The sequence below is a fragment of the Branchiostoma lanceolatum genome, chromosome 1 (genome assembly GCF_035083965.1).
Source record: "Branchiostoma lanceolatum isolate klBraLanc5 chromosome 1, klBraLanc5.hap2, whole genome shotgun sequence".
NCBI classification, from domain to species: Eukaryota; Metazoa; Chordata; class Leptocardii; order Amphioxiformes; family Branchiostomatidae; genus Branchiostoma; species Branchiostoma lanceolatum.
Genome location: NC_089722.1, coordinates 37,660,198 through 37,678,205, shown reverse-complemented (window position 1 = coordinate 37,678,205; position 18,008 = coordinate 37,660,198). Strand labels below are relative to the sequence as shown.

The window sequence follows — 18,008 nt, the reverse complement described above, 5'->3', positions numbered from 1 at the left end:
ATGGGAAGATATTGGAACTTGTGAGAGAAAAAAGTTGCCTGAGGAAAATATCAGATTGGATTCTTTTCATCGGGAAATCATCGTTGACAAAGACTTGATGATAGGTGGTGTGCAAAAGGTTGTTGAATGTCACGATAGAAACGAACAAACCAGCTCAAAAGTTGTATAATATATGCTTGAAGAAAGGTACCGCATACATACTAGAGTGAGTTATCATCACGGGACATAACAAGCAACAAAATCGACAACTCCCAGTACACATATTGGAGCTAAGTGTAGAATTGTAGCGGTAGTACACTACATCAAACCGGCTTTGATGTCACATGGACTCTTGTGACGGTAATATACCAGCCCTGCTTCTTTGACCCACAAATGAATCTATATTTATCGTCCGATAATCAACTAGTTTCGTACTTGGTGCTAACGCTGAGTTAGTAGTAAAATACAGTCTGCTTGTTGATATTACTCGTAAGCTCATGTTTACTCACCTTTCAATGTTCACGGGTATTCCGGCGTTAGAGACATAAAAACGAACTCTCTGGTCGAGAACATACGGATGAACATTAAAAGGAAAACTGAATGGGAACAAAACTGATATAGTAGTCGGTTTTATCAAAGACTTTAATAGTATTTTCCAGGACAACATAGTCTCCGTTTTGAAAGCAAATTTGTTGGGTCTTTCTCGTTAGCACCGCCATCGATACCAATGACGGCGGTAAAAGGCCGACCACCGACAACCACTCTCAACCGCATGATTTGCCTCTCAAAATGCCGGAGATTGAATTTATGAAGGTAAAAAAAAAATCAAAATTTCCAGCGGTAGCATGCCCCCCGGACCCCCTAGATTGCGACCGGCTACGTGGGCGAGTCGCATTACAATGTATGTTCGATATATCGTGTCAACACTTGCCAATATGACATTAGGTAGAAAGTCAGAAACATCATTCAATGATGTACCTTCGTTTCCATGTCATACACTTTTCCAAAGTCATCGTCAGCCATACTCGCTAATGTGTTGTTGTAAACGAAAGTGTTTATGTTATCAATATGAAAAATGTACTTTTTGCCACCTTGGTCAACCAAAATGGCGAAAGAGAACCCAAAATTAAAATATTGATAATGGTCCTCAAAGTTACTCAAACTCCTGGATAACTTTTGTGAAAGGTCAGACGTTCCAGACAGCATATATCTGCTGTCTTTCGTCAGTCTCATTTTATTCCAAAGAGGATGGGCGAACTCTATTGCCCTCCACAGCATGCATTGGACAAGAAAATCACCGCGCAGGCGTGAAAACGTTATCTACTTCCCGCCTAGAGCGTTTTGCCGTACGTACAACTGATTGCGATTTGGCCGGTGAATAGAAATGGCTAAAATACACTATTACCGTATTTTGAATAGATTCTTTATATCTCCATATTAACTTTAATGAATAAGAAGAAATACCAATCGGTAGGCGTTGAATGACGTACTTTGTTTTCTAGCAAAGCTGATTTTGCTTTTGTATTGAAGCGGGATTACAGTTTGCGGGGGCATGAAGATGTGGTAATACCTGAATGAATAATAGGGACTATTAGGGAAAATTAGGCAAAAAGGTTACACAACGTGCGTCGGTAACGTCATACCTTCGTCATGATCTACATACAAAAGGAAACCTGCAGTCAAATCTGCGTCCTTAATTACTTATTAAGACATGAGTGTATAAGACGACAACACATAAAATATGTCTATGGTATCAGGACATTTCGGCCCATGGACAGTTCGGCCCCGACGTTTCGGCCCCAAGGCCAGAACGGTTCGGCCCCAGGCCGAGGACGATTCGACCCCAGGTCCATGACGGTTCGGCCCAGGTCTATTAGATATATGATTACTGAATTTGGCACTGCACTTCTCGGCTAGACCTTGTTTAAATCAGTTTTAAATATTCCGTGAAAGAGTAGTAAAACGTTAACTAAGGCGTTGAAAGTTTTGAAAAACTGTATGTAAGAACAGCGGTACGTACGGTTCAAACATACCGCGCAATTTGCTCAAACCCAAATATATAAATGAATGAGTCATTGACATAAGTGTCGTGTGTGTTCGGGTTTCTGTCCGTTCTTCTTCGGAATTTAAAGATAATAATAACTTTATGGCACAACAATTGTACACGGTACAAAGTATGGCATCCACTGGTACATTATAAGATGACATTCTATTAGGCCAATCAATCTATCTTATACGATATGGTGTAGTAGTATGGAATGACAATGGGACTTTATAATCATTGGAGGACTTTCTAACGTCTATACAGTCATTGATATATTTTCCAATGTATACCTTGCAGGGGTTGTCACACGCCATTATGTACTTAGATTTGCTATTCAAGTCCATTTAGATAAATTCTGGTAGATCCGACGATAGCATTGAGTACAGTGAATTACGTATACATAAAAATATTTGGGACATACAATCAAAAAGTGATAGTCGTCTTCAATTACCTCTGGATATGTCGCCGTTGCGATTCTTTATCAAAAATTTTCTCCAATTATAGACTTAAACATCAAAGTCCCTACTGTCATATTAAATCAAAATCCATTCTGTTGCAATATATCATATTTGGCAACGTCAGTGTTAGAAGAGAAACTCTAAGACCCGATGTATCTTTAGGCACAATTATGGCCATGGATAAAAGGTGGTGCTCTAAATATTCCAAATGTATGGTTGCAAGTGTGGTTCCATATCTAGCATATATCTATAGTTGTCTTAAAGGCACCCGGAGCATTTTATGAGGCTTGAAACCTAGAAATATTCTAGTTGCTGTAGTAGTTACGAAATTGACATGTAATGACCCTCACTAATTTGCGTACTGATTTCTCCTAAAGTACTCAAAAGCGGCACAAAAATAAGCTACATGGTGATCTTTTAATCACGCCTAGTGTAGATATACCGATACCATAGCCCCGACTACCTCCGTCAAAAAGAAGAAATGCAAAATTAAAACATAAAAACGCAAATATCTGACGGACATGCATGCATAGGTCGAACCGCTAATTGTGATGGACAGTCAGGATCAGTCTATTAGGGCTTGGATTTTCTATCAGTTCTCACCACTCAACGACAAAGTATCTTTGCTCCTTTAACATCGATATGTAATGGTATAGTGTTATTGAAACTTACCATGTGTGGGAATGTCTAGAAATTGATTTTTTTTTTATTCAAGTTTCAAGGCTCATAAAATGCTCTGGGTCCATTTAAGACTTAATGGAAGGTGGGTGGACCTTTGTCTTGGTGGGTCCCATCTTCACCTTCAGGTTTGTTCAGCACCTCAAACTTCTCCATTAAGACAGTGTCTCGTCATCCGTTCTTACGTCTGACTTGTGGAACCACCGGCCTGACCTTTTCCTGATGCTCGCGCAAAATTTCTCAGCAGGTGTAACCCCCAAGCAGATGTAGGGTGCTGTGTTTTTCCGGCATTAAGGACTCCATTCATTTTAGTAGCGCATCATGTATTTAGCATCCAGAGCATTTAATGAGGCTTGAAACTTGAATTGAAAAACTCAAATCTCTAGTCATTCCTACACATAACAAGGTTTAATAACACTATACCATTACATATCGAAATCAAATGAACGAAGATAAGATGTCGTTGTTGGGTGAGAATTGATAGAATATCCAAGCCCTTATAGACTGATCCGGACTGTCCATCACAATGAGCGGTTTGACCAATGAGAGCGTGGCTGCATGTCCGTCAAATATTTGCATTTTTATGATTTAATTTTGCATTTCTACATTTTCTATTGTATCTACAGTATTTACAGTAGGCGCGTGGATTATGTTTGTGCCGTTTTGTGCGCAGTTTTGATAAGAATTCCGAAAGCAAATGTAGTAAACAATGACACCGATCGTCAATTTCATAAAGATTACAGCAACTAGAATATTTCCAGTTTCCAAGTCTCATGAAATGCTCAAGGTGCCTTTAAAAAATAAGACGGTAGGTTTAAAATGTGTACTACTAGATAGACGCATACAATGTCACAAACAGATACGTAAAACTATTACACTGAGGTGGAAGTTACATGTGCAGTGTTCTTGGAGAAGCTACTTCGTCTATTCTGTACCGTTAGCTTTAGCACGGTAACCCTTCCTTTATCCATCTATTTATATATAGGTTAACCACATTTGTGGAAGGATTGACATAACAGGTGACTATCACCTTTTCAAAATGTCAACCCGGCCCAGACTGTAAGGTCTGGACCATTGCACACCGGGGCATGTCCTTACTCTTTTTCGAAAGGTGTGGTAACGTGCGCGGGATGTGGCTCTCCCCAAACACGGGACCTCCATTTAACGTCCTATCCGAGCGACGTCCCTAACCGAAGCCAGGTACTCATTTACACACTGGAGTGAGGAAATTTGTGTAAAGTGCCTTTCCCAATGGCATAACGTCCGGGCGCATGTCCATGACATACATAGAACATATGGCAGACAAGGATCAAAACAGGAGAAATGCTTGATACTGTTGTTTTACATCAGTTCAATATTAGAATACGCAGTCAGATCGTTTAAGCTCCTATTTCATGAGTCAAACATGTTCGTGCGATGTCTTTGAGCAACTACCCAGTATTAACATATAAAACCCGAAGATAAATATTTACCTCCTTGTGACCCCTGACTGGCGGTTGACCTCTTGAACCCACTCACGTCCACTTAATGGGGTTAAACAAATATCAACTGTTTACTCGTGTCTGGCTTCCTACTTTTCATACACGTTCATACATCGGAGCGTAGTTTGAGTTTCAATCTAACAAATCGACTCCCACGTGTACCGAGTACCCCCTCAAAGCAATGACCTGCACTGGTGACCTGGTTTCAGCCATCGCGGAACTGGAAGTCGAGTCCTGCCTACTCGATCCCGGGTCAGACCAGCGACAGATATTGACGGCAGAAGTCAGCAGCTGTGCCGAGGATTTCCTGCAGACGTTGGCCACACCGTCAGAAAAGGCATATCTTCACCCAGAACCGGGTCAACTTCTGACACAACAGGACGGACTCATACCGGAGGAGCCAACAGACATAGGTTCTTGTTATACCATATATGTCGTTTACATATCCTTACCTGATTACTTATATACTCTTACATAACATTCATAACGTTAAGATTTGACTCAATGCAATTCATACGATTTAACTAGCTCAACTAGGGTTGTAAATATTTTGAATCAGTGTCACATGTGATGGGCACTGTAGTCATTGAGAAGTTATGGGCGAGGTCTGCTGAGTGAATGAGTTTTTACACGTACCTCAGTTTGAATAATCTAATTTTGTACTCTTTATCCGTGACTCACTTCACTTTGACCTTGTTGAAAAGCGGCCATGTGGCCGAACAAGTATTTCGAAGGAAATTGAAGGCTTTGACTTGACTTGACATCTTGGTATTCCCCTGACATACAGTCTTCAATAATAGAAATATTTTCTGACTTAATCGCCCACCTAGCGGTCGGCCCGAAAGTAACCACCCAGTTGGGGAGGGAGTCATTAACCTATAAGCCGGTGAGAGCTTGTGTAAACACAGGCTAATACAGAGACATAGCACAATTCACAATTTTCAGTTACACGCAAATTCCAATAGTTTGATCCACTCAAATAGTACTGTAAACATTGACTCAGTGGACTTAAAGACCAGCTATGAGGGTGGACTTTGGTCCCGTTCGTACCAGGCGTCGCGAATCCGAATCTGCACAGATCCGGTCTGATCGGGTTAGATCCGGTTTATGCCATTAACTAGAGTTCGAACCGGGGTTTACCACCGCCTGCACCCTCCCCTTGTGGATTAGGCCAATCTGACTTAACCGGTTAACCATTCGATCTGAATTCAGACCGATCGAAGTAGGGTTGGTGACTAGACCGATCCCGACTGTCGGGCATGTCCATCAAAATTTTCGGTCTAATCAATAAAAGCATGTAGATAATCTGCTTGACCAATCAAGAGAGTAGCTGCATGTCGATCAAATATTTGAATTTGCATTTTGATTTTGCATTTTTATATTTTGATCGAGGTGGGCGGGGTTTTGGGATCGATCCATTCGGATGTATCATTGTCAGAACTGAATCTTGTTATATCCGGATTCGCGAAGCCGGGTATGATATTTATTTATTCATTTGTTTATTAATCTTGAGAGTGGTCCCTTCAGTTAACATTGTAACTGATTTCCAAGGGGGCCCTTACATTACATGACAAATCATAACAAATCAGGATACAAAAGGATAACTTACACACATTTTGGTTTTGGCGACGCCTCAGGGGTGAGCCAAATTTTTACTATATTGTGTGCAGATTGCAAGAATTCTAGGAATTATACAGGAATGTGAAAGTCCATGGGACGATAACTCAAGAATGCCTGAATGTACTGTCTTCATATTTTGTAGGTGGGTAGGTCTGTGGGAGACCTTGTAATGATTGGATTTTGGGCCCCCTAGCGACTTTCTATGGTACTGCAGGGGAACTTTCACTTTTCAAATCTCGTCTTCTGAACATGCTATAGTCATGATTTTTAAGTGGTGAATAGCTCTTTGTTAGGAAAATATGTCCTGTAGATTTGGAACCCCTAGGGGATTTTTTTGGAACTGCAGGAGCGGATTTTGACTCAAACTTTGAAAGAGAATAACGCAAGAAGGGGATGACGGATCATCATAATTTTTGGTGTGTAGATAGCTCAAGTGATGATTTACATAATCTTATGCCAATTATGCAAATCAATATCTGATTTGTATAATAAATGAGGACAGTTAATAAATCAGCTGAATTCTATTATAGGACTCTCAAACACATGACATATGTAACTGAGAAAGAGATAAATATCGATAGATATCAATTATGCGAATTGAAACTTAATTTGCATAATTAATGACAAAATACTATAAATCCATAGTGGTAAATGATGGGGATTTCATTTTTGCACCATTTGGAAGTTAAGTAAATGTGGCCACTATTAGACACAAATCTTGTATAGAGGGCCTCATTTACATAATTTATGAGGAAATGGTACGATATATTTTTTGTCAAAAACAAGATTTTCATACATTGGACAACTTGTGTTATTTTGGTGGAGAAAGTGATCGACTTATATGATTTATGCGAGGTCCTTATTTGCATGTGGGCTAAAAACGAAAACGTTAATAGAGACCAACGTCGCCATGGCAACATCATTTATGTTGCCAATCTTGTTGCCCTTGTGTGTACTGTAGACCAGCTGCTACGTGAGTTCAGGACTACAATTGGAGACGTGGGACTTAGAGCGGGACATGGCGGTCACGTGGGGTACATCGGGACCGGAGGGGTCTTCCCTTCAGCATTGGGGGACTTCCTAGCAGCTTCCTTCAACCCTTATTCTGGTAAGAAATTAATATCTATTCACCTTCACCAAAAATGAGTGTCGAGCGCATGCGTGTGTGTCTTTGTGTAAACATCATAACTCCAGAAGTTGCGGATGAATCTTGCTTATATTTGGCATGATGTTAGTTATTAGAAAAATACAAAAAAATGGTTAGATTATGGGACCCCTCAGAACTCTCCATCGTCCTGCAGTTGGACTTCCTGTTTTGATATCTCGTTAATCATTAATCAAAGATTGCTGAGCAAGTTTCTAAAAAAAGATACAACGACAGTTTGAGAGACTTTAGAAAATCTCTCGATCATTCTAATACGATCTCCTCTGATATTTGCGATTTTGAAAGACTCTTTATGATTTAGAAATGCTTGAGAATCGGCTTTGTCATTATGTAGCATAATCTAAATATTGTCGTCTACTATTCAGGCCATGTAAAGTTTCGCAAAAAAAAATTGCCTTCATTATGAAATCTACGTGGTCAGGAAGGTTGAACAAAACACTAAGGTATAGTGAATAATAGATTCTTAATTACATTTCTTTTTCTTTGACTAAATCAACATGGGCTTATTTTCAGCAATTGCGTCGATCAGCCCTGGCGGCGTTCAGATGAACAACATGCTGCTGAAGTGGATGGCAACGCTGTTCGGCTACCCAGAAGGCCATGCGGGAAACCTGACTTCCGGTGGTACAGCCGCTATTCTCATCGCCATGGCAACTGCAAGGGATGCGAGGAAACTGCACTCCAAGGATTTTCATCGGTAGGATAGTTTTTACTTACCATTTTAATGGCTCATAGAAAGATAACATAAAGAACTGTTAAGGTTTTTTTATTAAGGCGTTTTCTAGATTCCTAAAAGACATGTATTGACTTTCCAACCTTTAGTGCAGTGGTTTACGTCACTAAAATCACACACCACTGCTATGCCAAGGCACTGAATGTCATCGGAATGTACCATTGCATCAGGAGGGAGGTCCCAATGGACAGCAGCTACAGAATGGACCCGTCCAGGCTGGATGGTCTTATAAATGAGGACATCAAGGTAACGATCAGTCAGCAATGATTCCTTCTTACATATGACATTTCAGATTGAACATGACAAGACAGATTGTCATAATTTCCACTATATTATATAAACTTAGAAAAATTACATTTGTGCCCTTTCCGACCAATTTAGTAACACTGTATTTTCTGTTATGTACAAAATAATATCAAGCGTATATTATATCATATTTTCTATTATATATATAGAATAATGTAAAATGTTTTTCGGTATCAATTTGAATTGTTTTCTATTTCCTCTAAGAACAATCTGATCCCGTTTATGATAATCGGCACCATCGGTACCACGGATGTGGGGTCGGTGGACCAGGTGAGCGCCCTGGCGGACGTGGCGACGCACCATGGTGTGTGGTTCCACGTGGACGCCGCGTACGGAGGATTCTTCTCACTGTGCGACAGCACAAGGCACTTCTTCAGCGGGGTGGACAGAAGTGATTCCATCGTCGTCGATCCGCATAAAGGTACTCTCCAAGCGTTTTTATCTTCACCGAGAAGATAGCGTTTTCGGTTACACCAGCTGTAGGCTTTGTCTGTATGTATGTCAAGAGCATAACTCGAGAAACCTTCCATGAATCTTCTTGATTTTTGGTAGGTGTGTAAAGGTTGTGCAAAGGAAGGTCAAGCTTGAAAATCATTTACCTAGCGTTTTCAAACAGCACTGCAAGAGAATTTGCATGTTTGTGTGTTTGCATGTAAGCATAACTTCCAAACGGATGATGTATGATTAAATTTGTATGGGGTGATAAGCATGTAAATTTTAATCACTCTCCATAATAAGTCTTGAATATTTGGCGAAGATAATGTGTTCGTGGAACTCTAGTTGTTCATGTTTATTTTCCTCTCTATAAACCCCATATAAACAAAATAAGTTTGCCCCGCCCCGGGGTCAGTGTCGGCAGAGGTGGGGTTTAACCCTATCCAGACTGGGGGGGGGGGGGGTAAAAGTGCCTGCGGCAACTTTGACATCGTATTACTGCCAAACGATGTATGCTACGACTACCAAACTTGGTGACTTTTCCTTAAATTTTGTTGGGAACAATTTTAAACTAATGGTTATTTTTCATGTTGCCATGGCAACGGGTTTCTGACAGGCATTTTATGCAAAAATCATTAATTTTTTGAAAACAATGATATTTCTCAGGATTTCTTGCACAACTACACTAGTTTTCCTACATGTATAACATTATATGTAATTAGATGTAACTTTCCTGATTTAATATTCATAATGTATGCTAATTTGATGACGTAATCAGTCAAAATCCAAGATGGCGGACTATATCACTATTTCAGGTATCAGCAGGCTTTTTTGCCTTTAAAATCGTCAATACCTGACATTTTCTTTATCAGAAACATTTAGATTAACGTTTCTAGTCTATTTTCAGTGTCCTTTGGGGTCATAAGTGGAAAAAAAGGATTTAAAAAAATTTCAAAATGGCCGATCCAAGATGGCGGATCCCAAGGGATCGCTAACAACACATGACGTCACTCTATGGCGTCATTTTGACGTCAACGTACTTACCATTGACGTTGTATGCCTTGCATACCTTAAAATGAATAATACAAACCGTTTTGTTTAATACCTTTAGATATTACGGGAATTCCCTATTTAGCCAATAAAATCACATCGATGACGTCATAATTACGTCATATTACGTCATAAAGTCACCAAAATTACAGGAATTATAAAACTTGACGTGAATATCACTCCCTGCAAATTTGGTGATGATACATCATACCGTTCGGAAATTATGAGGGGGGGGGGGGCGAATCAGCCCCCCCCCCAGTCCCAGATATACCAAAAAAGCCCAGTCTGGATAGGGTTAAAGAGACAGAAAAAAAAAAAAAACATGACAAAATAAAAAGCTCGACAAAACGGCCTACAAGCACGTCCAAAACCAGCCGAAACCCTCCTCTGTTTCGAGGGTATATTTTCAGACCCATGGTCTTATGCTTATGGCATTTGCATAAATACAGAACATTTTGGTGTTACGTACGCGTAGTACTGTAAACATTGGTACGTAATCTGTACAGTTAATTTATCTTGCACCGATATTTAATCATGATAAATATTAAATTTTAAGTATTATAAGGCCGTTAGGGAACGAAAGTCACTTTTAGAGTAAGCCCCTGAATAATGGGAGCATACGGGAGGGAGGGGGGTACCTTTTGGTGTTCTCACGATTAGCTGACGCGTGTTTATTTGCCACCGGGTCCCGACCGTGCCCCTAGGAAAACCCGGTAGCCCACGGGGCTACATAGGGGTCACGCCCCAAAATGAATAAAAAACAGCCCGTAAACTACCCAGCGGGGCCCCTCTTTCCAATAGAGACCGACGCATAATCAGGATAGACCGTAGCCTTGCTCAGCAGACTGGCGGAGGGCCACAAGAGGTGAACATTTTTTGCAGAACGTCATGTTGCCCCTACGGCTGAATAGTCAAATCAAATCAAATTTTATTGCACCACAAATGTAACAGGTACATTGTATGGCAAGTTCGTAGGTTGTACAAAATATCAAGACATATATGTCTTTGCTTATAAAAAATGCTACTGAATTCTTAACACTACGGTATCCAATAAGAGTAATATACAATACGTATATGGAACATGTATTACATGATACACAGGAAACATCAATTGTTTGCGTCAGAGATGATTCGATTTCTTTTAGAAAAGAGGTAGATATATATTGGCCTATGTACAAGGAAATTACGTCAGGACATGACATAAGTAAATTAAAAGTTTCTGAGCTTGTCTTAGATGGTAAGGTTATGTTTGCATTGCGGGTGATAACATTCATAAGTGTCTGTCTTTCTTTAATGAATGAATGAATGAAGACCTTTATTGCACATTTCTGCCACACTTGGCTAAGTACAGGTCGCAACAAAACAAAATAACAAGTAAAGTTAACGGATACAAAAGAATATGACTATCATTAGATAAATTCTACTTCTCCTCGCTTTTCTGTTATAGTTAGAAATAAAAGGACAGACAGACGTGTTTTTCAATGTTTTTTAATATACGTGGGACATGTTAAAAGAAATGGAATTCATCTTCAACAGTATGTAGGTAGGTAGAACATCGTCTCTGAGTGGCTGGTACATTACTATGACGTCCTTTCTCTATTTCTAAACAGTATTGAGGGACTGATGATAACAATTATGATGATGTACTCTCTGTGAAACACATCGTGTTTTCTTTCCAGGATTGTTCCTACCATACGGCACGGGTGTTGTTCTTGTGCGGGAGGGTCACCTCCTGCTGCAGTCCAACACCGCGCACAGCCCCGGCGTTTGTGTGCAGGACGCCACGGCACGATGCGACTCCATCTCACCGTTCCAGCTGTCGTTCGAACTAACCACACACTTCAGGTAATGACTATTTTCCAAGGAGAGGAGGGGTTTCGGCTGGTTTTTGACGTGTTTTTTTTGCGTTTTTGTATAGCTAAACAAAAAAAGTGACAAAGTAGAAAACCCGACAAAAACGCCTAAAAACACGTCAAAAAACAGCCAAAACCCCTCCTCTGCTTGGAGAGTAGTAACGATATTGCGGCATCAGTTATTGCCTACTTGTTCAAAATATCAAGGAAAAAAAATCGACATGCTTATTTGTAGGACCTACATGTATTGGTGATTTTTTAACTGTTGAATTATAATAATAATAGTCTTTATTGCATATTCCTGCCCAGAAGGGCTAAATGCACAGAAGACCACACGTGGTCTGTAAGGAACATAATGTAAACATAAATTGATAAAATGCTACATTCTAATGCTAAAAACTAAAGAAAGAAAAAACATACAAACTGTGGGATATTGCTAAACTAAATGATGATCACCTAGTAGTTTCTTCTCTCTTTTTGAAACATTTGGAAATATGACTACATACTTTGTCCATTATATATTCGTTCTTACATGACATCAGGTATATAAAAGTATCCTGTTTTGACATTTTTGTACATTTCTTGTCTAATTCTATTATCTTAAACAACGATTGCCGCTCATCTTTATATAAGGAAGAATCAATTAAAAAGTGGCTTTCATCTTCAACATATAAATCGTCACAGAATTCGCATGTTCTATTATTTGGAGGGGTACGGTTTTGCCTGCCAGATTCTATGTGTAGGGAGTGGTCACTGATGCGAAGTTTACACATCGCTCTGCGATGTTCGAAGTTTGCAATGTTTAAATATGCTTCTCTTTCATATATTTTTTTGAAAGTTTTGTATGTTCTTAATTTGTTGCCTTGGTTTACTCTTCGTCCTTTAGCGTGTAATTCTGAATTAAATTTTTGGATGTAAATATCCTTTAATCTTTGTTTTAGGTCATTTGAATGCGAATGTGTGTTTGAGGGACCGTTTATGTATAGGAAGGCAAAACCAGACTCCTCTAACATTTTTCTTACATTAGATAACCAGCAGGATGTTTTTCGGCGATCTAGATCTTGTTGTACCATATAAGCTTCGGATTGAAGACTATCTGTATGTACTTCGTTAACCAATCTAACATAGTAACTGTACATTCTGCTTTGAGCCTCTATTTGTAACGGAAAACGACCCAGTTCCGATCTACATGCAAAGTTACTGACGTTCCTCCGAACAGCAAGGACATATTTACAGAATTTTAAATGTACAGTTTCTATCGGAGATTTGTCATTCATATTACTGTTGCACCAGACTTCAGATCCATACAATAATATCGGTACAATACATGTGTCAAACAGTTTACAATGCAGAGATACAGAAGATCTAGTCTCCCCAAGCGTACTTCTGATGTTATACATTGCTCTTAAGGCTCTCTTTTGTAGATTTTTCGTGGCAGCGCTAAATGTACATCCTGCTGTAAACATAATTCCTAGGTAGCAATATGATGAAACTATCTCTATCTCTTTATTACATAGCGAAAAACTAAGATTATTGAATAAAAGGCCTCTTTTGTTAAATACTATAATTTTTGTTTTCGACAGGTTGACAGTCAGCTTCCATTGTTGGCAATACCGGCCAAGAGTATTAATTGCGTTCTGTAGTCCCTCCTTACTTTCCGATAGTAAAACAATATCATCTGCATAAAATAGGCTATTTACTTTTGAGAGTTGTAACAGGGGGGCGTCTAGGTGTTTTGCATTTAGTTCCTCTATAAGGTCACTAATGTACAGGTTGAATAAGGTGGGGCTTAGAACGCAACCTTGACGTACACCAATTTCAACAGGAAAATTTTCAGTCAAGCCCGTCTTAGTTTTGACACTAGCTTCGGACTGGTTGTATAAATCCTTGATTATATCAAAGACTTTTCCTGAAATGCCATTGGAAAGAAGTTTGTACAATAGCCCCTCGTGCCAGATGGAGTCAAAGGCCTTTGACAAATCTACAAAGCAAGCAAATAAGCGTTTTCCAGATTGTGTGTATTTAGATATAAGGGTTTTCAGTATGAAGATGTTATCAGATGTCCTGTAATTTTTTCGGAATCCTGTTTGGTTTGGTTTTATGATTTCTTTTTCTTCAAGAAAGGTTGACAATCTTCTGTTAAGTATTGAAGAGAACAGTTTTCCTAAACAGCTTGAAATGGCGATTCCCCGATAATTGTTGGGGTCATCTTTTCGCCCTGCTTTGAAGATGGGGACAATATAACTTTGGGACCATGTTTTGGGGGAAAGTTCCTTTCGAAAATGTGCTATTAAATAGTCTTGATAAAGGGGACAATAGGATTATTTTTCCTGCTTTTAGCATTTCATTGATGATCATGTCGTCCCCGCTGGCTTTTTTGTTCTTGAGGGCTTTTATTGCATCGTTCATTTCTGATGCAGTAATTGGATTATTTAAGCTTACTACAAAATGCGAGATCACTTTTTGAAAATAGATGAAAGAGTTGCTATGGTCAAATGTAGTATTTTCAAATCAAGTCTAGGTGTTGAAATCTTAATTCTTCTAATCAACCGTTCTGTATAAATCTTCATGACCATATTTTTTCTGCAGGGCCCCACGGATGTGGCTTCCTCTCAAATTGTTCGGACTAAAACCGTTCAGGTCAGCACTGGAAGAGAAGTTACTGCTAGCCAAGTACTTCTACCACAAAGTTCAAGGTTTGTCATTCTCGCACAGTCTTCCAATTTCTATTCGCAATTGTGATGGCTTTTTTTCAACAAAGTAATTTATGTCAAGTGTGATATGCTTGTAGAATGATTTTTAAATCCAAACTCGATAGCCCTTTGCCAATGTAGAATTCCTGCTATTGATCTTATTATCAATAAATCATCATATTAAGAGCTTGCTAGTTTTTTTAACGTAGGTACACACGCCTGAACTACTAACAACGCACTACTAATCTTAGACTGATAGAGGTCAGCTATGCGTGGTAAAATTGAAAATGTTTGCAATTTTTTTGTAGACGGAGATTTTCTCTTGTTATCACAGAGATTCCGGGGATTACTTCCCTGAAGCCGCCCGATCTGTCAGTAGTTGTGTTTCACTACCACGACACCTCGCCTGGGGGCAGCACAGATGGCTTCAACCGTCAGCTGCTGGACGCCATCTTGAAAGATGGCCGCATCTTCCTGTCGTCCACTACTGTGGATGGTGTGTTCCGCCTGCGCATTTGTGTCCTCACGTTTAGAACACACCTCGCACACATTGATATCTGCCTCAACGTTATTAAGGAATGTATAAGCAAGGTAAAGGAAAAACAGCTGCGTAGTGTAAAATGTTAACAGCATTGTGGAGCAAGTTGAGCAGTTTCAAACGAAAACAGTTCAGTTGTCATCAAATTTTTGTGACCAGCTAAATCGTTACTAAGATATTTCGGCAAAAAAATTTTCATTAAAGGGATTGATTCCGAGTTCATCCGATGAATTTTCACTTTAATGTTCGACACTAGAAATTGACTCCGAAAAAAAATTCTGAGTGAAGAAGAAAAAAATAAAAAAGATTAAGATTTTGGTTAAAATCTAAGACTGTCTTAATAGCCTACGGTAACCAAGATACAACCTCAACCAGTTTGCCTCTGTCATATTTGGATGGTACGTATTTAAATAGACAATACCATGCAATGTTATCTAGTATTTGTTTTACTGTAATAACAACAATAATGATAATGGTCTATTGGTAATAAATTACCCGTGCAATGGCAGCCAGTACTGAATTGCTGCAGAGTTTACAATCACTAATACACAACAGATACATATACACTCAATGCTACAGATAGATTTGACTATATATTTAAATGCAACAGCTCATACAGTGTTAAAATATGCAAATATATAAAAGATTGTTTTGTTATAAGAAGAAATAATGTTACTCAAATAGCCCAACTTGAATAATGTAAATAACCTAAGATAGTCATTTTGTTGTAGTGAATAGTTTTATTCCATACTTATGTCTTGTTCTATGTTTCCTGTTGTTGCCATACTTTGTACCGACTTCCCCCACTTCACTCAGGTGAAAATGAGTACCTAGCTTCTGTTGGGGACGTCCCTCGGATATGACGTTAAATGGCACGTATTGAAAAGAGTAGGGGTCCTTCCGTGTGTGGGTAGATCATATAAAATCTGTCCGGATATGCAGCTTGTATTCTTCAGCACAAACCTGGTGTGTTACGCCTTGATGCGGTGTACTGGGTATGCAATGCAAACAAATAAACAAACAAATAAACAAATGAACAGATCAAGGAATCATTTATAATCCAGTAACTGATTAATGCCCTGCATACAGACCCATGGAAGAGGATGCTTGATAGGAACGATACCCTCAGTATTTAGCCTCTACAAGGTCTTCCTACGAGCGTGTAGATTGTAGGATATTGCAAAAAAAAGGAATAATTGGTCAGTATATTCAGTCTACGGTAAGGTAAATAATTCTGTGGCTGCGAATGAAACCCTCCTGTGTCTGAACTCCCTAGGGAAATAGTCTCCCTGTAGCCGCGTGGTTAGTCTGGTAGAGACTATTAGGTCAAAACAATAGAAACTTTAATGCTATTAACTACATGCAAGTCAAATATCCTGCCACACTCAAGTACCGATACTTTCAATGTACTTGTATCTTGTCTATCCACAAAGGACAATACATTCATAACGCTATACAAAGAAAAAGAAACTGTATTACTCCTAAATGAAATCGGACGAACGTCAAGTCGCAAAGTAGCCTAGAAATATGCAATGTGATATCTAGAATAGTTCCGTTTAGTTATCATTGTAGATTATATTTGATATGATAAAGTAGTAATTAGAATTGTGGAATGATACACCTAGATTGTTAATTATTCTATCTGTACATTGCCATATATGGTCACCGTTACAATTATTGTGCAAATGAAATCATTCTTTCATTGTTTTAACTGCATATACAAGTATACGTTAGACTTTCCAAATATAACTTTAAGTAAGAGTAAGATACCATATTCCTATATAGTGCATGATATAAGAGCATAAAAATTCAATAAAGATCTTATTGATTATCATCTGTATACCTTGAGGTTACAGAAATACTGGATTGCTCATTGCTTGGCTAAAACTGATCAGTCGAAGAGTCCAATTTTCGTGTTGATAATTGCAAGTCAACTTTGATTCGGAAGAAATATCTTTCATCGGTATACAATAAAGGTCTTTCATTTATTCATATATTGGAAAGTCTATTGCAAATTCCTGCTCGTAGACAAATTGAAAGTACATGTACATGTAGCACGGAGTGAACGGACAGACATTGATTAGCAATAAAACATATGACTACTCTAGTCTTAGCTACTGACACTAAGTTCTAACTTATTGGGTTCGGCTTCTTTCTCCGACACAGTGGAAGACGAATGATCCCACTTTTTCAGTAATATGTTGGTTTTGTGATGTTAAGGGATGAGTAGTTTCCTTTTCGTCTGAAAACGTGGAGAAATAATTATGGAATTTGGAGGACTCTTTGAACAGCTTATTCCTTTCGTGGTAATTAACTCTTCTGCAAAGCCAAGATGACAGACATACCTCCAAACACGTCCCCTCTCTCAAATAGAGGACTATTCATCTTTCAACCACACGGACTGCCTGCATCAACAACCCTGCGTGTTTTCGTTGTAACTCCGCGTATTGAAAAGACGATAACGCCGTAAACTCTACTAACAGACTAGTTCCACCAGTAGTTGATGATAAAAACACGTCTTGCGGTGTCGTTTCATAAGAGCTAAAAGCTAAGATAACACCGGTTGTTTCTGCGCGGTAATAGGCCGATCCACTTGAATTATAGAGCTAAACTGGGGATAAAGGGTATTTACAGAGATTAGTGGTGGTTGGTCGGGTTGATTTAAGGATATTAAAGAGGGATAAATGCCATTTCTTGGCTACAGGAACCCGTATTTAGAGTAGCATATCTTTCTAAACACGACCATTGCACACCACTAAACAACCGATTAGACATTCATAATGTGTACGGCAAATGCCCAATAGGGTAATATTACCAAATGTTTTATATCTATAGAATGTGAAATTAGTTCATCCTGCCAATTTTTACCTTCACTGCCAAAACTTGAATTCTTCAAACTTCACCCACACGATGTGTAAAAGTACATGGAATAATAAGTTATACGCATAGCGTAATATATGTAGCGAGTTAAACGT

The 18,008-nt window shown here is 39.0% G+C and overlaps 1 protein-coding gene across 1 annotated transcript; it reads left to right on the top strand.

Moving 5' to 3' along the window:
• The first annotated feature begins 4,692 nt into the window (after window positions 1-4,692).
• Window positions 4,693-17,003, top strand: LOC136421712 (uncharacterized). The gene is made up of 8 exons (XM_066409206.1): window positions 4,693-5,053; window positions 7,222-7,368; window positions 7,939-8,122; window positions 8,248-8,404; window positions 8,669-8,885; window positions 11,629-11,794; window positions 14,392-14,498; window positions 14,830-17,003. The coding sequence occupies exons 1-8, from the start codon at window positions 4,822-4,824 to the stop codon at window positions 15,120-15,122; spliced, it is 1,503 nt and encodes a 500-aa protein (XP_066265303.1). The 5' UTR covers window positions 4,693-4,821; the 3' UTR covers window positions 15,123-17,003.
• Window positions 17,004-18,008: the final 1,005 nt, after the last annotated feature.

What these genes read in the sequence shown, in the direction of transcription:
- LOC136421712 (XM_066409206.1), top strand. Translation starts at nt 4,822, where the DNA reads ATGACCTGCACTGGTGACCTGGTTTCAGCCATCGCGGAACTGGAAGTC. An exon ending in TTCCTTCAACCCTTATTCTG is followed by an intron (nt 7,369 to 7,938) that starts GTAAGAAATTAA and finishes GCTTATTTTCAG; the next exon opens with CAATTGCGTCGATCAGCCCT. An exon ending in CTTCTACCACAAAGTTCAAG is followed by an intron (nt 14,499 to 14,829) that starts GTTTGTCATTCT and finishes TTGTTATCACAG; the next exon opens with AGATTCCGGGGATTACTTCC.